The sequence below is a fragment of the Drosophila arizonae genome, chromosome 4 (assembly GCF_054131065.1).
Source record: "Drosophila arizonae isolate 15081-1271.41 chromosome 4, UAZ_ARI_1.0, whole genome shotgun sequence".
In the NCBI taxonomy this organism is placed as follows: Eukaryota; Metazoa; Arthropoda; class Insecta; order Diptera; family Drosophilidae; genus Drosophila; species Drosophila arizonae.
In genome coordinates, this window is record NC_142924.1 from 12,541,550 (window position 1) to 12,568,668 (window position 27,119).

The 27,119-nt window shown below is 41.2% G+C and overlaps 2 protein-coding genes across 4 annotated transcripts in view; both read right to left on the reverse strand.

The window, feature by feature from the left end:
• Positions 1-14,017, reverse strand: part of MCU (mitochondrial calcium uniporter) — a 45,341-nt gene extending 31,324 nt beyond the window's left edge. For 2 of the 3 annotated variants that reach the window (XM_018008230.2, XM_089466918.1), the window contains exons 1-2: positions 12,713-13,217; positions 1,031-1,157 (exon numbers count right to left, since the gene is read on the reverse strand). In XM_018008230.2, coding sequence (XP_017863719.1) covers positions 1,031-1,157; positions 12,713-12,838 — 253 coding nt within the window. In that variant the 5' untranslated portion in view covers positions 12,839-13,217. Of the gene's footprint in view, positions 1-1,030; positions 1,158-12,712; positions 13,351-13,589 lie in introns of those variants that run through there. The other variant, XM_089466920.1, reaches the window with a different exon arrangement.
• Positions 13,623-27,119, reverse strand: part of sfl (N-deacetylase and N-sulfotransferase sfl) — a 56,053-nt gene continuing 42,556 nt past the window's right edge. The window contains exons 4-6 of the mRNA XM_018008385.2: positions 18,504-20,388; positions 16,670-17,022; positions 13,623-15,796 (exon numbers count right to left, since the gene is read on the reverse strand). Of these exons, the coding sequence (XP_017863874.2) occupies positions 15,694-15,796; positions 16,670-17,022; positions 18,504-20,388 (2,341 nt within the window). The 3' untranslated portion in view covers positions 13,623-15,693. The remainder of the gene's footprint in view (positions 15,797-16,669; positions 17,023-18,503; positions 20,389-27,119) is intronic.

A 27,119-nucleotide genomic window follows, 5' to 3' on the forward strand; every position in this document is an offset into this window, starting at 1 on the left:
CGGTTGCATTTGCAGGGGCTGACTGAAAAGGGAGGGAGGGAGGGGCTGTAGCAGAGGTAATTAAAGTCCTATTAAGTGAGTGTGAGTTCAACTAATCTGTAACTAAATGACAATTTATGATAAATTATTCTTGAATGCGGGATTCAATTAAACTATTTAATTGGCAGCTCAATAAATAGAACTTAGTTCAATAATATATGATGTCCATGTTTAATAACCAACCAATGCAAGCTAAAATTTAGATATAAAGTATTCATTTAGCTTAGCTAAAGTATTATTTTATTGTTGGCTCCCGACTGTTGCTCAATATAATTATGAATATTCAAAGTTCTATTTCGAGTTATTTACTATAGAGGATTCTCAACTGTGACGATGCCTTTCCACATCTCAAATTTGATAGTTTTGCTTCAGTTCTTTACTATTTCCAGCTCGGCTTGGTCTTTGGCATCTTTACACGTTTCTGATTTCTGCCGTAACTTTTCAGGAGCTGCTCTTTCTTAAACTCTCCTGTTTGAATTGACTATCAGTCCATGAATAGGCTAATAAGTGAACAAACTACAGTTACTTACTGTACTCCATAACACTCATGTATTTTCGCTTTTTGGGCAAAGCCTGTCTCTTAATTTCATTTTTGATATCGACACGGTTTGGCAATTTAGCGGATTGCGCTTGCATGGACTTTGTGACGCTCAGGCGCTGTTTCAATTCATTGAAGCGCTTCCTGTCCCGGTACAGCTGTTTCCTTAAGCGAGCTATATTAATATTCCTATTCTGCATCTTGCGTCTAGTCAGAAATGAGTTGAATCTATCCGCTAAGTCGCGTGCTTGATAGTATTTTTCGTCATAGGCTGCCCTGAATGCTGTAAATGAAGCTGAAGCTAATTGAATCAGCCCATATCACATGAACAACACCCCCCGCCCCGAACTGTGCCACACCAACTGGCCACTCGACGCCAATCAATTTTCATATTAAAGCCAAATATTTACGATAATACTGGTAGTGGGTAAACAGACGAAAGGATTCTCTTACCGGTGGCCAGGGATTGCTGTTTGTGCTTGTCGTGCTTTTTCCGCCAGTTCTCATCGCCGTCATCCGCCGAAGTTGTTGACGTCGCAAAATTTCTGTGCTGTTGTTGTTCGACGCCGGGCCAAACGCGCTGCGTGCGAAGAAGAAGAAGAAAACGGCGCCATGAAAAGAAAAATGTTGTTAAATTAACATTAATGAATGCATTACGGGCTTATTGATTGTGGCTGAAATTGGCCATAGATCTTGCGACAGCCAAAGGGCATTAAAGCACACACGTCTCTCCCTCTCTCTCTCTCTCACTCACTGTCTCTTTTCTCGATATACATATATTGATTAAAAGGAGAGGCAAGTGTGAATCACCTGCCCAAACTGCCTATCGCGTATGTGGCGTGCCAGTTTCAACCATTCCTAATTAAGTTAAAATGCTCCCCAGCGAAATCACGTGCCATCTATAACAGCTAAGGCTGGGGGAGGGTAAAAGCCACAAAATAAAGGAGCATCATGCGTTGCCTCCAGCTCGAGGCGCAGGTACATCTAGCGCCAGTAAATTGCTGATGGGAGCTGATAGGAGGGAAATGGATAATAACAAGGCTTGCAACGCACATTTTCTCTTTCTCTCTCTTTCTCTCTCTTCCCTGATGCTGATTGCGAGCAACGGTGCGTATGAAAAATCTCACGCACACAGCGCAGCAATAGCAACTGAAAAGTTTTCTTCTCTTTTTTACCTTATTTTATTTTTCATTTTATTCCAACTCAACTGGGAATAATGCAGAGAAAAATCGACACTGAAACTGTTTACCTTGCCAGTTTACCACATACACACAGCAATAAGTATATAGGCAACAAAGAGAGTCTAGAACTCACTCGAATGATATCATATGATGTGTCGTCAGGCGTTTAAAGTGGCAATCATTAGAATGATAAACGTAAAAAGTAAGAGCATCAAAATAATGACTTCTATCAGAGTGTACTCTTTAAATTGGAGTTCCCATTCTATTTTGCTGCTTGAATTAAACTTCTCAAACATACATACATACATACGTATTCGATGAGTGGTTTTCTAGCCATCTATGGGCATCGATGGGATTGGATTTTGGATTTTGCCCTCGACTGCAATCAAGCGCTTCAATAATTCAACAACTTGAATTGCGCTAGCAGCTGAGTAATTGAAATCTAAATAGTGTATAAATGAGGGGCAAAAGTCGAGCATATACACAGACATACATATTTATATAGATATACACTATGTATATATTTATATATGGAGTGTATTGGAGCTGCAGCAGCTGAGCATAAATCAAATCCCAATTTCTCTACTTTTTTCCTGCTCTGGCATTTATGATTTGTGATTTGTGTTTGACTCTGTCGCTCGAGCTGCGCATTATTGATGAAGAGGCGACATTCCGGGACCAGCTGTATATATGACGGTGCTACAACAATTTGACAGCACGTTCCGAGCGACAACCGGCCGAGGCACATTCAATAAATGATAGATTGAGCGCCGCAGTCAGAGCTCCAAATTGCAAATAAAATGCAAAACTCGGCAAATTGAGTTGCCAAGTGCGGCCAAAACTGTCAGCCAACATTAGAAGTTAACAAATGAAACGTTTCTTGAGGCGCATAAATTTAACAAGCACCGACAGCCCGGCCAAGCCCAGTCGAGCCACCAAACAACCCAAAAGCATGCCACACGCTGTCATTGTTGATTTTTTTGCTGAAGGCAAAAGTTTTTATGATCATCCCAGTAAATTGAAATCACAGGCGCTCGAAATGCGGAAGCGCTGCCGTCTGCCAAGCGTATGGTTTTAAACGAAAATGAAAATGAAAATGAGAATGAGAATGAAAATGAAAATGTTATTTCATAAAGTACACCTGCCGGAGTCCAGGAGAAGTTGATGCCAGCGTACGGCAGCTTAAATTTAATTTGTGCTTAAGGGGCAACTTTAAAGGGCGGAGAAGTCAAAGCACAAAAATGCGCGCTGATGTGGGCGTGGCCTAAGCTGCGACATATTGCAGGAGTGGTTTCATATTATGCAGAACAATGCGGCCACGTGCGCCGCATCTACCACTAAGATGAACTAATTCAGGTCTAAGCAAGCGAAAACAAACAAACAACAGCCAACAGACAACAAACAGACAACACAACACACACAACATACGCGCAGCAACGCGCAGCAAACGGCGGGGCGGGCAGGCATTAACGACTCAACTGAGCCGAGCTGACAAAAGAGCTTTCACCCAGCGAAGGCTCGGCGAAGGCAACGGGGGATGAGCAGACATGAAAGCAGCTGAATATACACCTGCCAGCCTACCTGAGCTACAGAAATAAACAGCACAAGTGCAGGCAGCACACACAGCCAAGCAGATGTTCCTTAAAACTCTTTCGCGACTTTTACTAGAAGTTTAAGCAACAAACCAGAAACTATTCACAGACTCGCTCATAATCATAAAAAAACATGCACACTCATTCACATTGCATACTTTTAGGCGCCGGCTAAAAACCAGCTTAAACTTCCAATTGCTGCTTAAGCTTTATGCATTTTCATATTAGCCCAATTGAAGCGCTTTGCTTCTATTAAAACTAAATATTATCTTAGCCAACTTATATATTCAGACAGCTGCAAGAAAACTGCTTTAAAAAACATCAACTCGAAGAGCGGAGCAGCCATCAACTCAAGTTGATATTTGGCTTAAAAAATTAAAATACTTTTGATGGCATGGAATCAAAAGTTGGCCCAGCTAAAAGCGACTCACAATCGTGGAACACACAGCAAGGCAACAAGGCTACAAGGCAGCATGGTATGCAAAGCAGAGGGCTGCAGAATATGAACCCTTTCCAGCCCCTTTGCCTTGTGCAAAGTTGGCTTTGTGCCAATTGCCTGGCAACGCTTAACAAAGTCGCGTGTCAAGTGTCGCATGCGGCTCGGCTCGGCTCGACTCGGCTCGAAAGCTGGCCAGGCATACCCTTTCAAGCAGCTGTTAGGGCTGTTAACGCTTTTGATTGCCATTGAAAGCGTAATTAAAGTCAACAAATGGAAAGCATAATTCAACACTTACACAACATAATTGAAGCCATGCCAGGAATATTTACGAGCCATCAAAACAGACACCGCACAATAGAACAGAGAATATGGGCAATAAAACAAAGCGTCAAATTAATGTAATACAATTGACCTTGACTTCCGTTATGTGTCACAGTCAGCCACACCCACAAGTTGGCAAATCATAAACCAGATAATCTGACCAAAGCTTAACAAATAAATATATTATATAAGTATATTTAATGAATGCAAATAATGACTGTCTCGCTCGAATTCTATAAATATTTAAACTGAAAGCAGGCACCCGCAGCTAAAAAAATAATAATAAATTAGACGCATGAGTTTCAGTTAAATATATACTAGATAAATATATATACACTCAGCGAATCTATAGCTAGTTGGCTATTTATTTGCTCGTTTTTTTGCAATGAGTAAATAGAAATACATTTTCACTGCGTAAACATTTTGGTAGTTGAAAAGCGAGAGAGAAACCAGAGCAGGTAAACGAATAGAGTAAACAAGCAATGGAAAAGCCAGGCAGCGGCTGAGGTAGAGGTAGAGGTAGAGGCAGAGGCAGAGGCGGAGGCTGAGGCTGAACAGCGAACGGCAACGGAGACTATCAAAAATATCAACGAGAATGTCAGAAAAATGTTTTTCGCTCGAGCATAACAAAAAGCCAGATAAAAGCAATGAAATACGAAAGGCAGACAAACTAAAATTAGTAACAGATACAGCCAAGCATCCATATGGATGTATTGGCAAATGAAATGAATTTCGGCGAACATATCAAAGCAGAGAAATACAGCAAACAAAAATAAGAAATGTGCAAAACGTTTATGCTATTTGTCGTTGCCGCTGTCATAAGTCAGAAATGGGAATAAAACAGCTGCTGCGATGGCTGCGATAGATAAAAGGGCCATTTGGACGTTTGCATTGCGACTTACTAACATGGCCAACACATGGCTCTAGTGAAAGTGAACAAAGCTACTTAGCTGACTTGGTCGGCTCTGTTGGCCAGAATCTGTCTGCTGTTTGGGCACTGAGAATATGTTTTATGGCCCAGTTTAGTTTGGGAACGGCGAATGCACCTTATGGGAATTGGGCGAGGCATTTAGCTAAACACATTTGAATTATTGTCTTTGGCAAAGTGGTTAGCCAACTTGGCCAACAATAGACAATGCACGTTGCGTATGTGTATGTATGAATGTGTGTATGTCACGAGACCATTATGTTTTTAGGCAATTAAGGCAAAAATTAACATAGTTTTAGTAGTTCAGGCAATGTAATTCGAGAGAGTGGGCAAAAATTATAGAGAAGAGAGCAGAGCTTGGCAGTGTAGGTGAGCAAATGAAGCTTATTGAAATTGCAAATTAATTTATAGTTGGTTAATGACAAAACGTGTAGACACACATTGTCGACTCTAAGCTGGGAAAACACTAAAATTCGCCCGGCGGCCAACGTCATAAGCACCAATATCTACATACAGCTGGCCCAGTGCCAAAGGCGAGCAAAGAGTGGCATGTGAAATGGCGAATTGGATGAGCCTCACGAATACACAGGGAATGAGAGGGAGAGCGAGAGCGAGATAGATAGAGTAGCTGACATGGATGTGGAGCTGCCGTCAACAAATTGAGGCATTAAAACAGTCGAGCAATTTAAAGGACGTAAACGGACGCCCGTTAGCTGAGCCAAGCATAAACTCCGGATGCGCCAAGTGCGTGCCAAGTTACAGGCTGTAATAACAGAAATGGCGCAAATATTCCACTCTATCCTAGCGGCAATTGAAGCAGCATCGTAGAACCAGCTGAGTAATTGCATTAATCATTTAAACAAACTACGCAATGCACATTGCGATTCACTAAGCTTCCGATGAAAACAAAAGCACATTCCGACTAGAAATTATAGAATAATAATGAATAATTTCTCGCATAAATAAATGCAGAGGCCAGATTGTGCATATATAGTTTTAATAATTTATTTTACATAGCAAACGAGGAAAAGGAAAGAACGAAAGACGAACGTATACAAAATGCAAAGAAAACAGGACTAAAGCCAGCTGCCAGCTGCCAGCGCCTTGAACAGCTGCACGAAAAATATTTGGAGCTTGCCACACAAAAAAAGAAGGAGAGCAAAAATGTAGGCCTTACATCAAGACAGATCCTTTGACTCTTGAGCATGTCCTTGTCTGCGCGTGTGTGTGTGTCCTTTTTGCATGCGCTTTTTTGGAAACTGCGAGTCAAGGCGTCAACTATAAAGGCACGAACTAACTTTAATTTGCTTACAATTAGATAGGAGCATAGCATTAGGCAGATTCAGAGCCTTGAATAGAGCGCAGCGAGACAGGACACGCCTAGATTCACAGCGCAACCAACGGCGTGTGATTATAAAAACCAAAAAAAGCGAGGCGTGTCAGCTGAAAACGCCAGCACAACTGAAACGTGGCTGCGTTAAGTGGCTCGCAAACTGTGCCAGCTCCTACGGACAGGACATGCAAACGACATAATTCAGGGAGTTTATAGTAATAAGCTAGCCGGCAACAGCGAATTTGAGGGCAAGCTCCAATGCAGCACATTTCAAATGCTCTAACTAGATATATTTATTGAAAATACAATATGCATAAGAAATATACATTTCTTTATTTACTTTTTCAGTGATTCTCAAAGATTCAGTCAATATATTTTCCATAATTCAATATAATATGTAAATAAATATTTTATAAAATATTTATTTTTATCATATCAGACACCTTTCACATCTATAAATTACTATAAAAAACATTCGTAATTAACATACTTTCATAATACATAAATTAAAATTAATAACAATTGTTTTAAACTTTTGTTTGCTAAAAAAAAATTGCTAGAGATTTTTCAATTTTGAAAAATATGCTCAGTGCGTAAAATTGGTGCCAAGAATAGATATTTATATCTTGAATGATTTATAATCTTGATTGGATTTTCAGAAACTTAATGTCTATATATTTTTTAAGATTTGTATTTGTTGTTTAATGTTTACAATATATTTCATATGATATACTTGTGCACAGATTACTTAATATTCCAAATTATCTAACCTCTAACGAATATACGCATAGAAATATATTTTGACAATAGTTAATGATAATACAGCAATAAAATTTATTGTTTATTATTTTCTATCTATTATTTTCAGGAATGAATTAACTGGTAATTTAATTTCTTCAACATATTTTTAGTACTTTAAAATTAACTCCACATGAAATTAAATTAAAATCCACCGAGTACCATCGCACCACACATCCACACATATCCCACTAGTTAGCACCCAATTAAGACTCTCAGCCTAGTCGACTACCTTTTTGCATGTACTCAGCCACAGCTCACCAAAAAATATATATAATCCTAAGCAATTTATGTAGCTCATTTTGTGCCAAGTTGCTCTAGGAGTGAAACATTTGCATATAATAGGAAAATTTGCACTCGCGGCACAGGGAAGCTGGAGCTGACAGGGCAACTGGCAACTGGGACTTGAACTGGGAGAGTTGGCAGCTGAGATGAAGCAGCTTCTTCGGTAGCTGGGCTGTGACCAGGCACTCAACACACACACAGCATAGACAAGCAAAGGGGGTGGGCGTAGTCTTAGACACGCCCTGAATTATTAACAGGCTTTTTATGCAGTTAGCTTGGGGTTTTTCTTTGTGGCTTTTGTTGTTGCTGAACCTTTTAAATGCTTGGAAATTTATGCAAAGATTTTGGGGGAACAACTCTCATTCACTCATTCACGCTCTCCTCTCTCTCACACACACTCTTTCTCTCTCTCTCTCTTTGATTAGGGTCACTCGCGTAGCGCTTACAATCTAAATATTTACTATATAAATTAGAGCGCCAGCTTCAAGTGCCACTCAACAGGGTGTTTGATGTTGTTGTTGTTGTTGTTTACTGTTTGTTGTTTGGCCAACGCATTATCAACAAGCAGAACCAATAAATTTAGTTTAAATCTGTGCCCAAGTTCAGCAAATATTCTTGAGCAGTCCAACGGCAGCGACCCTTAATGGATGACCCATTTGCGGGCCAGCAGCATAATTTATGCATAGCATTAAAATGTTTTATGTGGGCTGGCCGATGAGAGCTGCAAATTCAATTGCGATGAATTCATGAGCGAAAAATATTTGCATTAGATAAACGCACAGCATTTGTCAGCTGATAGGAGTTATCAAGCGCGGCTGATAAGCAAAACTTAACTAGCTATCAGCTGCTCGTAACATTGCAGTTAGTTCAACATGTGTTTTTACGGCTGCATGTGGCCGGAATAACAACCAAGGGGCAAGAAGCGCAGAGCAAGTCAAAACAAAGCAAGTGGCTAAAGCAATATAGTCTTTCGTGCAATAAAATCGCCATATCATGCTGCCGTTTAAACTCCCACGCGGCTGCTGGGGTGGGAGTGCCAGTAGAGAGTGGGTGGTGGCTATGGGTGGTGGTCTGTTAGTACAGTAAAAGTCAAGAGTATAACAATAGCACGCAAGGCTAAACTGAGCCAAACCAATTGGCCGACAGGTAAATTGAAATGGCAGATATATACACAATACACACACACAACCACACCTATAAAAACAGTGATAGTTAAAATTATATATACATTCTTGTATAGCCACACTTGACATTTGCTGATGAAGCGCGACAAGCTCTAATGATCATTTAAGTGCCAGAGAAATGGATTAGAAGCGACTCCTGTAGGTCGTAGGCCGTAGGCTCCTCGGCAAATTGTGTTTGAGTTAATTAGGAGGGTTTGCCAAAGACTGCAGCGATAACAAAATCCTGCCCTCTCCACACACACAAAACTATTGCGCACATATGCAAATAACTTGCAGCTGCTTTCGCTGCGTTTGGCCTTGGTTTGGCGCTGCTTGTATTTTTAGCTGGCTGAAAGATTTTGGCGCTCTGATAAATGTGGGAAAACGTGCACAAGCTTTCCAGTTAACTGTTTGAGGCCAGGCTGGCTGGGCTGGATGGCTGGCTGAATGCCCAGGAGAGCTCTCGAAATGGGGGCAGCTAGGATAATTCGTATAAAATGCAGATTTGCTGCGGTGGCTGTTTGTGAATGGGTTAAGCCAAATGGCTTTTCGGGGCGCTGGCAGGTGGATGAAGTATATTTGCACTCAACCCATTGCTTTCCACTTTAAGTTTGTCCATTAAAACAGAAAAGTTGCAGATCCAAACAATGCAGCGCTGCAGATTATAAAACGTTGCACTCAAACTGCAGTCCAGAATTTGTTAATTGTCCAACTAACGGCAATTGGCTGAAATGTGCAAGTTACGGGCAAACTTTAAGTGGTCCGCAAACATCCATGGCTCATTTGTGCAGACAAGTTGAAAAAAAAACCGAACTTTGGAGCGGATTTGAGCTGAAAGATAAAGAGTTGAAGAAGCTAGCCAAGTGACAATAGTTAAATATTTGCTAAGAAGATAGAGAGAGAGAGAGAGAGAGAGAAAGAGAGAGAGAGAGAGAGAGAGAAGGCAAGAAACTCTTATCTGGCATAGTTGAAAGCATAAGAGATAGCATGTGCTCTGCTCACTTAATGAAAAGGGTATATTCGATATGTATTTATTATATATCAGTACTGATAAGTCGTTCACTAAAGAAAATGTTTAAAACTATTTTTAGGCACTCCCTATCTACGTTCAATATGTAAACAGTGTATTGTGCAGTCGATTATAGCCCACAGCAATTATTTGACTTGCTTTGATTTACTTCCCCAATAAAAAGCAAACCGTAAATATCATAAATGATAATGAACCTTATCGTGCCACTTGAAAGGGCAGCCAGCGATAGCTGAGGCGCTAAGAGACGTGGGATGATTGCTAAGACACACTTGAGATAGTAGAATAAGCATATATATGTATATGTGTACATATACTTATTTACTTGAGATGAAAACTTTGGCAGTGCATAGTATATTTGTTAAATATATATTTGTAAACATATTTATACTTTAGATGACGCTAATATCTAATAATATAATACAACATATAAAAAGTTAATATATTTTTCTAAAAGTATTAATATAACAAATATACTATATTTAACTATTGCCAAAGCTTTCATCTCAAGTATTATACACAAGCGTAAGCAAAACAATGAAGATTAATACATATATTAGCTGATAGTTACGACAATATCAACTACACAGTATACAAGTATCTAGGCCGCTTGTGTGGCATGTTTTAATAGGTCTAAATTGCTTTCGAGTGTCATTCGTTGAACGCGCGCGTAGACAAAATTTAAAGTGCAATTGAAAATTAATCAATAAAAGCGGTTGCTTTGTGCGCTGAATAATGTGTGCAGAAATATGTCTGTTGCCTGGATTTTATTGTTGTTCGGCTATTTGTACGACAGGATAGCTGGCAGGATACTCTGCCACGCTGCGGCTGCAGAAATCGCTGTATGACCGTGCCTTAATCAAATATCAATTGCATTTGTTTGGCTTCATATCGGAAAGTTTATTTACAGCCTTGGCCCGAAAATAATTGTTGGCCGAAACACATCTGCCACGCCCCAACGCCCAGTGTCGGCAACAAGGAAAAACAAATGGAGAAATCGCAGCCAGTGCAATGCATACAGCACAACAAAATCCGTGCTAACGTGGGCAACCGGAATTGCACGGCCCGGATGCAAGTATTTCGGAGAGCTGAGCCCGGTCCGGGTCGAGTCGAGTCCAACGCACATTTTCTGTTGTGCGGCAGACCGAATGGCGCCAATAAAACTTTTTCAAACATAAATTTGGCGAGTATCTGAGGGGGTTGGGGTAGAGGAGGTGTCAGCAAAAATAACGAACAAGAAAACAAGCTTTAGTTACAATTTGAAACAAAGCCCCGAGTGTAAGAGAATTTGGAGATGAAAAGTGGAGCAAGAACGTGCCAAACTAAAAATTATGACAGGCCAACACAGAGACGGAACGAGGATGTGAGCGAAGTATTTGGCGACACTCTGTGCACACTGTGCCTCCTCAACCTATGTGTGTGTGTGTGGGTGAGTTTGTTCAGTGCAATCAATGCAGTTGTTGTTGTCGAGTTCGTTTTCGTTTTGTTGACTTTAATCAGCCTCTCTGAGATGTAAATTAAGTGCCAAAAACAACAACAATATGTGTCGGAGCACAAGAAAAACACCATATAATGCAAATAATGTGCCGTTATATCTCTCGCGAGTATCAAATAATGTTGACAGGGTACCCGACCGACCGACCGCCCCCTAAAGCTCTCAGTCCTCGACCCACCCAGCTGTTCTGCTGATAAAACTTTTTTTTTTTTGTTTTTTTTTTACAGCTCTGTGTGACATTTTTTTGTCAACACTTTTGTATTGTTTGGGTTGTATTTGCCGTCGCGACTCCCGCTCGCATTTACATAGGCAAGACAAATAAAAATTCAGCTCTCCCTCAATCTCTCTCTTGTATCTTTTCGCTCTGCTTTTCTCTCTCTCTGTCTCTCTACGTCTGCTCGAACAAACGAATAACGATGAATTTTATCATTTCGTATGCAAATCGCATTTGCCATAAAAGACCATGTTATGGACAGTGTGCGTAAATAAATTTGTTTGTTGCTCACTCCCTTTTCCTGCGCCTCCCGCTGCGTGGGCCGTTAAATGTATCACCTGAGACTGGGCTGCTGATAAAGCTGTCACTTCTCTTGAAAAGGCGGTGCAAAGCACCGAAAATGAAAATGCTGATAGGGGGTGAGCCCTACAATGATTCATTAAACAACAAGTTCGAGTGAGTAACACGAGTTAGAGGGTCAGAGAAACAGAGAGAGAGAGAGCAAGAGTGATTAAGAAAAAAATCTCATTCACACAGTTTGACATTCACTGAACAGAGCGCTTACAAATCGAAAATCTGATCGCTCTCAATGTCAAATAAATGCAAAAACAAACACAGCGTAAATATTACAGGCTGTTAGCTCACACACACACACGCACACACACTCCCATATACAGATGTTGCTTAACATTGCCCGCTTGCGCCATGTGGCTCAATGTGAGCGAACTTCAATTGAAGTTTCAGGCAAAAACAACACAGACAAAGAGAAAGAGAGAGAGAGAGAGGGAGAAGGAGAGCAACTGAGCATAGTGATGGGAGAGCTTGGAAGTTGGCGATGCGGCTTCCAAGTGTGCAAAAGCAAATAACAAAAACAAAAGAAAGCATGTAAAAAGAATAGCAAAGAATATAACATAATAGAATGTATCCATACAGCTTTGTGTATGGAATGTACGAATGTATATGTATGTGCATATGTATATAGTATAAGTTATATATAAGTGTATTGCTATTGTGTTAGCATGTTTCTACTTTCGCATAAATTTTAATAATTTAAATGTGCACACACGAACGTTTTCAAACTCACGCATGTTGTATAATATATGCACATACATACATACATATGTATAATGTAAATATGTGTATATATGCACACATACATATGTACATATGTACATTTTTGTCGCTGCCGGCAGCGAAGTCAAAGAACAAGTGTGTGTATTTTTATAATTTCGAATAGTGGCCGGCAGACAACAGCTGCTCTCCCGGAGCGCCACGAGGCACACGCACGTGTGGGCGTATGGGTGTATGTGTGTATGGTTATATGGGTGTGTGTATATATTTATAGGACGTTTCACTTACCAGTGTTGCAAAAGTCGCAGTCACCGGCCTCATACGCCGGCCGCAGCGCTCGAACGGGCGCACATTGGAACGACTCAACAGGAGCTGACTAATGTTGCCCAGTAAGATGAGGCCGTGCCTGGACATGCTGGGACGGCTCGAGCTGGAGTTGCAGTTGGAGCTGAAGCTGGAGCTGGAACTGGTGCTAGTGCCAAACTTGGAACTTGCCACGCGAGATCACAGCAACAACAACAACTAAACAATTCACTATGATTCACGAGAGCAGGAAACGAGGCGCTGCTGCAATGACGAGGGCTGAGGTGGCGAATGGGTGGAAGAGGGAGACAGAAGCAATGAGTAAGATCTACTGCTACTATCTCCGTTCTTGCTATTGTCGCTGTTATTATTATTATTATTGTTGTTGTTGCTGTATTTTCACTTAGCTGCTGATCAGAGTTGGCGCTGCTTGAAACTTCATTTAAAATTGTTTTAAGAACTCAAAAGATATTTGCAATTTGGACATTCGATAATTTAGATCTGCAAGTATTTATGGTTGGATTGTAAAGATCACAACTACATTTACAAATATTGCTGTTCTGATTTGAGTACCAATAAATAAATGAAAGAAACCAATAGTTCCGAAATTTTCCAAACGTCGCCTATACAAAAAAAAAAAAAGAAAAAAAAAAAAGATTTGGCTGCTTTGACTTTTTAAATCCGACTGATAGAAATTTAGTTATAATGTTTATGTTAAACAAAATGCAACAGTGCCACAACAACAGTAACAGTAACAGAAACAACAGAACAACAACAGCAGCAACAACAAGAACAACAAAGACGACGCGCAAAAAGTTGGAAAGACGAGAATCAGACAATGAGGCAAAGGGTAAGAATTTACCGGTTTTAACTTTTTTTGTTTTTTTTTTTTCACTTTGGGTGTTTGCTGTTTTCACTAAGAAACTAGACGCGGCACATGTTTCGCACAGAAGAGAGAGATAGGATTATTAAATATGCTTTAGCTATTGATATTAACTGCGTTATATGTATTTTTATCTTTTGTATTATAAATATTAAATTAAGCTCGAGCTGCGGCTTTGCCGATTATTTTGTTTCGCACTTTGCACTCGACTCTGGCATTGACTTTGGCAGCGACGTCACTCTACGGCACTCGTGATGGTGGCGGCGGCTTTTTTTCTATTGCTACACGGTGTCTATTATTTAATTGAAATTCTAAATTTATAAAGCTTAGGCTCTAACGAAAGCAGCCGCAATTCGCCAAACGAAGTAGCCGAACCGCGCGCGTGTAAGAATGATAACAGACTGCTGTTAAAATCCAATCAGACAGCTAGACCCCCTTTGGCGCAATCGCATGTTGGCAGTTCGAAAGTTCGACAACAGCTGAGCTGTCTGGGCTGACAATCGGTGCCGGCTGGTATGCACACACAGGTTTCGATAGAAACTGGCCAGACAAAAATGAAATAAACTACATTGCTTTTTTGTCTATATTTTTAATTCACAGAAATATAATGTATTTTCATTTAGTTTTTATATATAAGAAATATACATTTTTTTTAACAGAAAGTTTAGCATAACACTACGCTAGGTGGCTGGCTGTTCAATGACAGTCTTCGTTGTGTTTTTTTCGTTAAATGTAAACTAAAATCTACCGATATGGCAAGGCCAAATTGAGCGAATACACTGTACTGGTTTGTGTACTGGCTAAGCAGGGTGATTATGGATAAGTTGATCTGGCGCCAATTTTTGAATAAATAAAAACACAAAGTGCATTTAAATTTTCGCTTTTATTATTGTCGCATTACGAATCTAAACTTTTAACTAGTTTATATATATTTATATATATATCCAACTATACAATATATATACTATATATAGAGCTTTGCTTAGTGCTTTAAACATAAAACTAGAAAGGTTTCATTTAAGCATTTTCCTTGTCGTTCGATGCGTTCGCCTAAAAACATTTACAATACGCACTTAAAACAAATAGCAGCCTTATTCAAATATATATATATATCTATATCTATATATGTAACATAGGTATAGCACTCGTAACTGTTAAGACGGGCTTCACAGTTTTGGCATGGATTAAAATTGTTAATCAAATATAGTATACAAATTGTTGAAAACATAAATATTTATATAGTTCAGCTATTAATATTTCTGCAATTGTTGTTGTTGTGTGTGTCTGGAGTCTTTGATAAGTGAGTTGACAACAAAATTGTTCTGAGGTATTAACGAAATGAATCAAGTCGCAGTTAATTGGGCGCATAATTACCGTTACAAACGTTTGCGTAATTGGCTCTGATTTTTATGGGTTTTACACACATTTCCTCTCTCTCCCTCTCTCATGTTTTAATAATTCATGTTTTTTTTTTTTTTTGTTTGTAATTTTTCTTTGTCTGTTTTTTTTCTAGCATAATATTTTTGAACAACTAACAAAGCGCATGAAATGCATTTATGCATTTATTCATGATGCTTTTCTGCTATAGATTACAATGCGCTGGCAGCAGAGACACACACACACACATACATACACTCATGCACAGATTCCATTATAGTATTTACACAATTACGCACACCTATACAACACACACACGCACACAGACACACACATGCGCTAGTTAACTGTTTTTGCATTCAGCTGCCAACTGCAGCGACATCATTAAATTGCAACAACAACGACAACGACAACAAGCTAGATTTATGCATATTCAAAGTAGCTAATTATGTTTTTTTGTTCTTTTCGCTCTGTTGTTGTTTTTGTGTTCGCTGTCGCTGTCGCTGCCTCTGCCTCTGCCGCTGCTTCTCTCGCTGCTGCCAGCACGCATAGTTCCAGGCGCTGCCGCTGCCGCCGTCAGCTGTAGCCAGTGCAACTGTTTCCTGAGTTTCGCACGCATTTTGCGATATTTGTTGCCGCCAATGCCAATTCCTAGACCAATTCCAAGTTCGACTGCGCCAATGGCCACGCCTCCAAACAGCTGCTATCACGTGCCCGTCGACAAATCATCCTTGAGCCACTGGGGTATGGGACGTGAGCCGAGCTTCTTCAGCAGCTTTACCAGCGCCGTATTGTGGTTCAGATAGTAGCTAAAAAGGGTGAGAGAAAAAGGGAGAGCATGAGTTAAGCAGTGCACAAGCAAAGACAGCTTTCGAGTTCGAATTCGCATTTGCATAACAGATGTAACGGCTGAACCAGCTGCGGTTCGCTGGAACTTGTTGATTGTTCACGACGATTCAAATTTCAAATTCGAAATGAGCTGATGAATTTCAGTTATGTATTGCCAAAGTAATGCGAATTTAAGGTATAGTAATAACTCCTTGTCAGATCTGGGCAGATATTGCATATTTCTCTGTCATTCGAAACGAGCTACATCATGCACTAGTGCCACATCATCTGTCAGTCTAATGAACTCCCTAAGCTGCTGCTTCAGCTGCTGCTGTTGCTTGAAGTGCTTCGGGTTTCCTTTTCATATTTGATGCTCGGTTCATTGTGATGTCTAATAAAAGTGGCTCGTTTAGCCGCCTGCTCGAATCACTGAATATAAAAAGGGCTCACGCCAAACTGACAGCTGGCATCCGGAATTGCAGTCGTACAGCAAAGTGCACTTTCCATGGCCGCAAAAATGCCGCATCCACACACACACACACACACACACACACACACACACACAAAAACCTGCCGCTTCTCTGAGAGCTCCTGCCTCTTAGTGACGCCCACAACTATTCTATCTACCATCTCACACACACATGCTCACACTGCATGTGTGGGTGTGTTCATTAATCCTTCACTCAAAGCAGCAGCGCCGACGTCGTCATCTGTCTGTCGCCCCAAAACCAACCCAAATCACTCATACGACCCGTTTTTTATTCCGTTTGCATTCGTTTTGTGTTTTTTGCTTTGTTTCAGTTTTTTTAGTTTTTTTTTACTCATATTTTTTGTTCTTTTTTGGTTTTACTTACCGCTGCAACAGCTTGGCACTGCGCTCATCCATTTGGGGATATTGGCGCCCCTTGGACTTGCCGAGGCATTTATTGCGCTTCTCGCTGACAGCCTGGCAGTAGAAGCCCTTTTTCACATCGTAGCGCAGGTGATTGGAATAGTCGAGGAGCGGTTGGATTTTCAAAAAGCGCTGCAGCTCGTTCATCACATCGATGGGATTGAGGCGCAATTGCTCGCCATCGATGATGTGCAGCTGCTGGGCGGGATAGTAGGCCAGCCAGTGCTCCAGGTGCTGTGCGTATTTGCCCGGATTCAGGCAGCGATTACGCAAATCCTTCAGAGCGCGCGGTGCCGAGTCGCTAGCCGTTATGACCTGGCCAAAGAAGCAAATGTCAAAAAGTTAAAGACATACGACATACGATACGATGTATATACATATACATATATATATACCCATACTTATATAACTCAAGTTCATGTGCTGTGACCAATTTAATGGTCGACTTCAGACATTGGGAGACATCGGGTCGAACACATGTCAAAAATGTTGAGCAAGGCAAGCAAAAGGCTGAGGGGGCAGCAGCAGGGGCGTGGGCGTGTCACTGCAAACATGTGTTAAGCTGGCCAATGCTGCATGCGGCAGGTGCAACTAAATATGCTGCAATTGGCATTGCACTCAGCTGTTGGCCAAAAAGGAATCTGCATGCAAATCGAAAAATGATGCCGACAAGTTGCTTCACTCTAAGGCGACAACAGTCCGAGTGGGGGGCGTGGTGACATGGGAGGTTTGGGTAAATAAAATCGAAAAGCGATTTTGTGGAGCGCCAAATGAATTTTCATTTTGAAGAGCTGCTCTCCAAACAGCAATGGCAATGGCATTGGCAATAAATGCCACATCAAACCAGTTGCAAGTGCAGCTTGTGGTTGCGTTGCATGTTCTGCTTGGCTAAGCTCATGCTGAATTGATGGATAGTTCATTAGATTTCTGTGCATTTGCAGCTGACAGCTGTTGACTAATGAACCAAAAACAATCTTGCCAAAAACAGAGCTGGTCAGAGCTGTGTGCGTGTGTGTGTGTACGTGTGTGTGTCACTCATTGCATTGCAGAGTCCTGCTTCGGATATATTTATGCTTTGGCAGGAGTCGAGGTAGTTAAATGGTTGTTGCACTCACAGCTTAATTGCTGACAAATTCTTGTCCCAACTTTATTTGAATACTCTTGGAGACTAACACTTAAATTGCTATGAAAATGAAACTCTTGCACAAAGTTTGTGGAAAATTGGCATAATTGGGAATATACAAGAACTTATTATTCGGGCAATTGTTGCTGAAGAACTTAGGACTTCAATGTCGTTCAGACTTTGTTGATATCTAAAGAACATTTTCAAGTTTGTTTCAGATTTGTGTTTGGAAGCGTAGTAAGTGCTAAATTAGCTTGCATTATATCTATGTTATAGCTGATCTATGTTGAAACTGAGAGAAAGAGAGAGAGAGAGAGAGAGAGAGAGAGATATAAGGAGAAAGAGAGAGAGTGAGAAGGAAAAGATGAGAGAGGTAGTGAGAATTATAGACGGAGATAGACAGACAACAGACATAGTGGAGTGAGACAGACCGAGTGAGGATTACAGACAGAGAGAGAAATAAAAAGTGTGAGAGAGAGAGAGAGAGAGAGAGACACAGAGCGAGAGAGTGAGAAGATAGTTCATATAATGCTCAGCTGCAAATGCTAGCCAATCAGATCTAGAGGCATATACGTCTACAGTTTAGGTATTCATACGCATTCCTCAAGCATTCACACATTCACTCTCTCCCTCTCGCCCTCTCACCAGCTGTTATATACTCTGAAGCACTCACCTGATAGAAACTGTAGTTGTTCGCTATGACATCGCCGTGAGCGCGCTGATGCTGATACCAGGAGTAGGCGCGCTTCGCTGGCGATATGAGAATGGTCACGATCTTGGCATGGGGCAGGAGAGCGTGCGCCCGCTTAGGCACCGCCTCGCCGTCGAAGTAGGTGGCGCTCTTCTCGAACATGTAGCGCGGCGTGCCCACGGCAGTGGGCATGGGGGAGCTGGTGTTGGGCAGCGTTTCCGAGGGAAAGAAGTCCATGTACCAGTCGAGGCCGCGGTAGTAGTTGTTGCCATTGAAGAACTGCACCTCCTCGAAGGTGTCCGGGCTGGGTATGTTGCTGGCCACGCTGCCATGCATCGAGAGGAATGTGTAGAGGGCGGTGGTGCCCGTCTTCTGCGGCCCAATGACCAGGAATTTGGGCAGGGAGTCGCAGCTCTTGGTCTTCGACCAGATCTTCTTGTGGCGCGCATCATCGCAGGGATTGCCCCACACGGGATCCACCTCCTCGGGATGCAGGCGGAAGTACATCTCAGCGAGCTGAATGGGCGGTGCCGAGGCCAGCTTCAGATTGGTCCAGCACTGCAGGAACTTGATGACCGATTGGAATGTGTAGAGCGCCAGGCGATCGGAGCCATAGTTGGACATGTGCGTCATAAATATGTTGATGGGATTGTAGACGATGGTCTGGAACAGCTCGCCGCCCTGTATGGACTCGTCCAGCTTATCCCGCCCACCCGGATACCTATCTATGTACATGGTGTGGGTGAACAGGCCACACGTCTGCCGCGGCAGCACCATTATATTCCGGTGGATGAAGCCACGGCGCAGGCGAGCCGGCCGCAAATGCGGATACTCCTCGGTGGAGGTGACCTTCACGTTCCACACCTGCTTCCAGGCCATGTAGAGCAGCTCGTGCGCCGGATAGACACCCGAATGATGCGGCGATATGGAGTAACCGGAGCTCGTGGGAATATTGTGCTCCTTGGCGAACGCAAAGTTCATCTGCATCTCGGCCATGAGCAGGGTGAGGTTGTCGTAGAGATGCGGCTGCTGGTGCTTCCACATGTGCGAGAACCAGTTGAACTCCTGCACATTCTGCAGCAGGAAGTCGTCGCCCAGATTCTCCTCCCGGGTGCCGTGATGGTAGTACTTGCCGGAGAAGCCCAAATTGAAACGGAACCCGGGCACCATGCCGCCAATGATCTTCTGCGTGGCAATCAGAGCGCGCACATCGTCCGGCCGCAGCCGAGTGCCCTTCTCGCCCACAAAGATGTCATCGATGTCCACCAGGATCATGCGCTCCAAGCTGAGACTCAGCTGGCCATGACTGAGGTAGCTAAGTGCGTCGAGGAACACCAATCGATGCAGCCAGAATCGCAGACTGCTCCCAAAGAGCACGCGCTGTATGCCATCCAGCTGGCCGCGATCCTGCAGCACCGTGGTCAGCGGCAGCTGCACCTGACCCACACTGTCCGCCGGATACTCCTGGGTGTTGCGCTGCGCCCACTCCACCGGCTCGTAGGTGCTGTGATTGTGCTGGAACACCGCCCAATCGTCGCCCGGCAGGGCACCCCAGGCCGTTTCCCCAGCACGCGTGAGACGCAGCACCGAGGAGCTGGGATTCAGGCTGGCGTCTCGCAGTCGCAGGTTCGTGTGCACAAAGAGCGGAAAGTCGCGCAGCTGGGCACCGACCAGCGTCTCCTCGCTGGGACTGACGAAGCCCACAATGCCCACAGAGTATTCGCGGCAATACTTGTCCAGCAGCTCGCGATTCCACTTGTCCATGTTGAGATACTTGTCCAGATTCTCAAACACAATCACGCCATAGCGGCCCTTGTCCAGATTCGTCAGCACCGGCAGACTCTTGCCGGCCACCTCGATTTTATATCTGCAAGAAGAGAATAAACACAAAGAGACTGTGAGATAACGCGAGCGACAGTTGAATATTTGAGATGCTCGCCGCACGTATTATAGCACCCCCGACTAACATGGCAATCGTAGAAAGAAATGGAAACTGAAACTGCTCGAGCTTGCAGCAGAATCCCCTCAGAAGCTGTCAGAGCCAGGGGCGCAAAAAGAGGGTGCCAGACTTCATGTCAACCTTGACATGCACATAGAGACACGATGGAGCACCGAAAGAGAGAGACAGTGCAGGAGTGAGTGAGAAAGCGCTACAGTTCACTTGGCTTCACACAGCGTTGCATGTGACATCAGCTGTCAGAAGCTATTTGCTACAACACTCTGGCAATCAAATGCTTTACACTCCATAAACTATTAACACGCACAGAAATACATGAGAATGAAATTGATTCGAGCGGGCTATGCTTGAAATTTTAATAAATATTTTAAACTTAATATTTGATTAAACACTTTAGTCAAATTTGCATTGCATGCTGGGATTCGCTTATTAATATTCATAAATATTTTACTCGCACACAAAACATGCGCATACCCTGTTGTTGTCATGGTGTGGGTATATTGAAGTTGACATAAATAAGGACATTGACAAGTTGGATATGATCTAGTTTAAACTAATAAAATATATTATAATATGATATGTCTTGTGTTTTATATATTCTTTTTTTTTTTACTTTTTGTTTTGATTTATATTTTGTTTTATATTTATATTTTATATTTTGTATATTTCATTGTTCATATTGTATATTTTATATATTATATTTTATATTTAAAATTTTTGTATTTCATATTTTATAATATATATATTATATTTTACATATTTTTATTTATTTATTATTTATTATTATTATATTTTAATTATAATATCTTATATTTTATGCCTTCATTCTATCTGCTATTATCTTAGCCTATTGTACATAAAAATCCTAGACCTTACGCATATTTATATGCTCATATAGCGCAATATTTAAGCCCTCTATTTAACGCGCTCGCATATTTTTTGCTGTCATCGAGCACGTTTAAGCCAGGCTAACTGCACGTCCATCACTATCGCGTTTACACTGTGCCCACTTGCTTTAATTCATTTGCATATTTGCATTGAATGGAAAAAACCTCAACAATAATTGCATTGCACATTTTGGGCAAATACTCTGCAAAAACATATAAATAAAATGAATTTGCAATGTTATTATTTATCCACCTGTAGTTGAACATGTACGCCCGTTCCCCGTCTCTCTCTCTCTCTCTCTCTCTCTCACTCTCTCTCTCTCTCTCTTTCTGTCCATCTGTCTGTCTGTTTCTCACTCTGTCACTTGCAAACGGGGTAAAACCACCAGGTCTGGTTCATGCTGCTGATCCGCAAACATCCCCTCAAACTGAAAGCCACAATTTAAAACCAATCCCAAATCTCAATTCAAACCCTCGATGCGAGCCCCAGGCAACCCCGCTCGCATTGTGCGTAAATATTCAAATATTTTCAGTGAAATGGAAATTCCAATTGATTGAATAGCTGTATGCGTAGTACGCCGCCGTGCGGCCATGATATCTGCTTACCTGAGCACATATGTATGTGTGGCTGCTGCAGCAGCTATAAAGCACATTTGCACATATGCCACAGGCCTCATGTCGGGGCCATTTAGTTGGGGCTTTAAAGCTAAACAATAATAGCACCAACCGAAAACCGCCAAAAACTGAACAGCTTACAAAACTTGGCTACTTTGTGTGAAATGTGAGCGAAGCCACGTAAAATCCCAGTGAAACGGAAAAACATCAAATGTCGGTTGGTTGCCAGCCAGCAGGAGGAGGCACCCACATGGTAAACTTTCCTGTTTTTTTTTATTGGTAAAAAAACCCCTTTCGAAAAAAAAAAAAAAAACGTATTCGGTTTTTTCGTTGCCCAGCGAGCAGTCGGCGAAGCATATTAAAATATTTGCAGGTGGCACGAGCTGCATAAAAAGTCATAAGGCAAAACATTTTATGCTCATCTATATGTATATGCCATTGTGGGCGCTGTGGGCGTGGCGCATTATTGATAGTTTTTTCATGCAATGAGTTTGACAACACGGGAAAAAAGTAAAATGGGGGTAGACCAGGCGAAAATACAGCCCGAAAAAAAACAGCATATATAAGAAAGGGCATGACTTTTGGCCCACACACACACACACACACACACAAACACACAAGCACCCCAAAAAAAGGACCCTGCACAGGAGTTTGCGGGTTATGGCTGAATGAAAAATGCGAGCCGCGCTGACATACTGCATGCATTGCATATTTTATGTCGCGTCAACACGAGACCATCTGTGTCACATGGGTAGAAGGGTAAACCTCGAACTACGTCCCCCTGTCGTCCTTCTGTCCACACATACACACACACACACACACTCAGAGCCCGCCGGACACCATTCCAAATGGGCGTTTGTCCAACGGGATATTGAAAAATCGCACGCTGAGCAGTCGAAGCCGGGCCCCACAGAGAAATAATGAAATGTTAACTGAAGCGAGTCAAGGTTCAGATAGACCCAATGGGAAATACACTAGAGCTGACCCGATTTATATTGCAATCAAAATTGTCAGTCTATTTTTCATTTAAGCTCCAGCTCTTGCCGTTCTGAAATGGCATGCATAAAAGGTTAATTACTATAGTCGAGTATAAAGAGCTTCACTTAGAGCGTTGCGGCTTAGTTTAAAAATTGAAAAGGGAAAAGCATTTGAAAACTTAATAAATGTTACTTTTATCGTTTAAAATTTGACATTAAATTATAGGGCATATTTTAAGTTAAAAACATAAAAGAGTTTGAATTTATAAATAAATTAAATTAATAAATTAACTAAATATATAAAGAAAAATACTTTAAAGGATTTTTTTTTTGTGTTGGTTTTTGTTGTTAAAAATTGAACTAATTATATTTTACTTATAATATATATTATATTTTATATATAATTATATCAATAATTGAAATTAATTTTTAAATTCTTTTATATTTATAAATAAATAAATGAAGCTTAACAAAAAACGAATTTTATAATAAATTCACAAAAATAATTCTAAAAAAAAAAAAAAAACATCCAAAAGTCAAATCAATCAAGAAATTTCCCAAACTCAAATACAAGACTTTTAATTTAAGAGCAAATTAACAAGTAGCTCCGGCTCGAGTCAATTGGAGAAAGGCTTGACAAACATTGAAGATTAATTGCTTTGAAAAGAGGAAGAAAAAGCCTGTTGCAAATTTGTACTGCTCGTTGTTAAGTGAACAGGCAGCAGCTGTCTAGGCAGGGTCTAGAAAGATAAATGACTTGCAAATCGCAAAGCTTGCTTAAGTGTGGCATAATGCTTGATAAAGTAAACTCGATTAACTGCAACTGCCACGGAAATGTTGCCTACTCCATGACAATGTCAACGTGGCCCAAGAGCGAATGGAAGTGTATTTAAAACATTTTCATAGCATACTTTGAAGGTGTTGGCACTTTAAACGGCTTCTCGTTTGCCTCGCACGACTCGCATTAATTAAAACGTTTTATCAGCGCAAAATGTTTGTTTAATTAACTATGTAATGGCACATGCCATTCTATCGCCCACTTACTTTCACTTTCACTTTTACTCTCTCTCTCTCTCTCTCTTCCTCTCGCTCACTCTATTTTCTTTCGGTTCTTTTTTTCTGTTTTTTGCCGAGTGTTTTGTTGCCTTTGCTCTTATACAAGCTTGTGTTAATATTTGAAATTTAATTGCCAGACGAGATAAACGCAGCTGAGTGCTCGCTGCTCGGGCAGGGTAAGGCTGACGCCTGGGTAGCGACGCGTTTCATTTACAGGCCCGCAGCGGATTTGTTTTAAAAACCCATTAACGGGTATTACTTGCAAGTAAATAAATGTTTTTTTTTTTTTTTAAGCTCATATGTGTGTGTGAGTGCTGTGTGCTATCTGTCTGTGTCTGTCTGTGTGTGTGTGTGTATGCAGCTTACGCTCATTTGTTTGCATTTGTACGAGGCGTTAAATTATCCTCAGGATGCACGTAAAACTGCAAATGCCGTCATGAGCTGCTTGTTTGTTGTGCGCTGTAGTTGCTTGTCGCAGTTGCTGCTGTTGTTGTCGCAGTTGTTGTTGCTGCTGCTGCAGTTATTTCCCGTTGTAGGTGCTTGAATGTCGCTTGCCCTGCTGCGGCGTCTAGTCGCTCGTTCGCTCGCTTATGCAGCGCATTAAATGAGCTTAGTTTTACTTGACTTTCCACTGCCACTTTGGCTTACACTTTCTAGTCAGCCGAGTGTCCCGCACACAACCACAACTAAGCCAACCAGCCATACAACCAGCCAGCCAGCCAGCCAACCACCTCCCACTCTCGCTCGCCCTACACCTATTTCAATCCCCAACCCTCCCTGCCCGCCTTTCTCTGTCTTTACATCTCTTTTCAGCTTGTAATTTCATTAGAGCGCTTTGGGGCCAGGCTTCAGCTTGTTTGGCATCTTCTTTGGCTTGCCGTCGTGTTGATATTTGCGTCAGGAAATTAAGCTGCAGGGCTTGAGATAGAGAACGTTTCGCGCTAATCGAAAAATCCACAATATTTAGTTTGGCTGACACAATGTCGTCGAGCATAGCCCTTCGCTGATATCCTTGATCTTTGTGGCATAAACAGGTGCACGCTGCTTGGCAACAAATGTGGCAACATCAGAAGAAGAAGCAGCAGATGAAACTTTGTTATTGGCCAAAAAGTTCAGCATGATTAGCTGCGAGAAATGTCGCAATTAGGTGGCGAAATTTTTGCCTCTGCTATGGGCATATTTAAGGCAACTTTTCTAATTGACAGCACACTGTGCCACTGTGCCAGGCAACACGTGTTGCAAATAACTAACCACATTTTGAGGCGCCAGTTTAACCTCGATGAATGCTATGTGTGTGAGTCTGTGTGTGTGTGTGTTTGTGCAAGCGAGAGTGTAGGCCTAACGCCTGGGGCACTGTGAGGGAAATCAATATATTTGATATATAACAGTGAGACTATAGGTTGGTTACTTTTTATAGTCGGTTGCGAAACGAAAGCCGTATATTGATTTTGTCAATATGAAATTTACGCTTTTGTCTAAACAGAATATGAATTATTTATAAATATGCCTAAAAACTAGCTTTAAAGCAACAATTTCAATTGCAGTGCATATTATGCAGTCGGTTAAACTCGACCATAACGTTGCTTGTTTTATATACATGTTCATTGCGTATGCAAATAGCTGAAAAACAATTGAAATCAATACATTTCATATTTAATACAACATTGTTCATTGATTCATTTAGTCAATAAACTGTTCAAATATGAAATTTTATGAACTTTTGTTCTATATATCGATGGCTATAGTTGTTAAATATTAAACTCGCATAACAGATATACATGTATATTATTTAATATATATTAAATGTCATCAGGCTATCAGTGTTAAGCCTTGGATTAGCGTATCGTAACTTTATTCAATAAACATTCAGACAGGCAGCTCAATTACTCATTTCTATGATAATTATGAGAATTGCGAATAAATAATGAGTAGTAAATAATAAATTGCAAATAAAGAACAATAGATAATATGCAATAAAACGATAAATTTTTAAAATGTAATATATATTTCATAGTGAATAATGAATAATAAACACAGCTGACACTTATAGTATTTAACAATTTTCTCATTATTTACGCTCGACCGACACTCAGTCGCTCTGTGAGCAAGAACCTTCGGTTCTTTTCGTTTTTTATTTCTCTTGAGATCTGCGAGTTGACCTATTCGTGTTACGCTCTTTTCACGAACATCGTTTAGGCAGCAATACGATTGACGATCGCCCAATGAGACGTAGTGTAAGTGAGCAAAGAGGGAGCTCAAGTAAGCAATGCACGCGATGCTCACATGCACACACTCACATGCACACTCAATCGACAACGCTCGCATATATACCAATACATATACAAACGGTCAGGGCAGATCTAGAGCGGAAAAGGGTTTCGGCCGATCGCGAACGACTTCGTTGATGAACCGAAGCTATCGGTTGCTCTCTGAGCTTTTTGTCAGAGTGTGAGTAAAAGGCATTTATTTGCAGACATCAAGAAAAATTCGGCAAATATATTTTAGCTTTGATATAAAATAATATATTTGAAATAAAAATATTTAACAAATGGTAAACATTAAATAATATTATAATAAAACAAAGTAGGTCTAATCGCAGCCTCATTTAATTGCCTGTTAATAAATTCGATGATTGCATTTAATGCTCTCAGCCACTTCCTATTAGCTCATTTCCATTAGGCCGTGTTTAATCTATTGTAAGCTTGTACTGCCAAAATTCTAATTAGAACATTTCAGCTGTGCATTAAAATGCGCGTCAATTGTAATTAGTTGTAGTAATTAGGTAATGTTTACGAACTGCAGAGGAGTACTAAATGAGTAGATTAACATATTTGTGCTACCTGCCGCCTGCTGCTGGCATATAAATAACTGAAACAGCACTTCGAATATCAATGGCTAAAATGTTGCTTATTAGTCGGCGGTGGGAGGGCATTTGCACCTTTTCTGGCTCAATTTGCAGGCATGGCTCGTAGCCCGAATTAAGCCATTTTTGGCCATTAACATGGCAAAGAAGTTGCCACTTATTATTAAGCCAGCTATATGGCTACGTGCTGGGAGTCATTTCCAGCTGAAGTTGCTTAGCCAACTTTACGGCCAATCTATATAT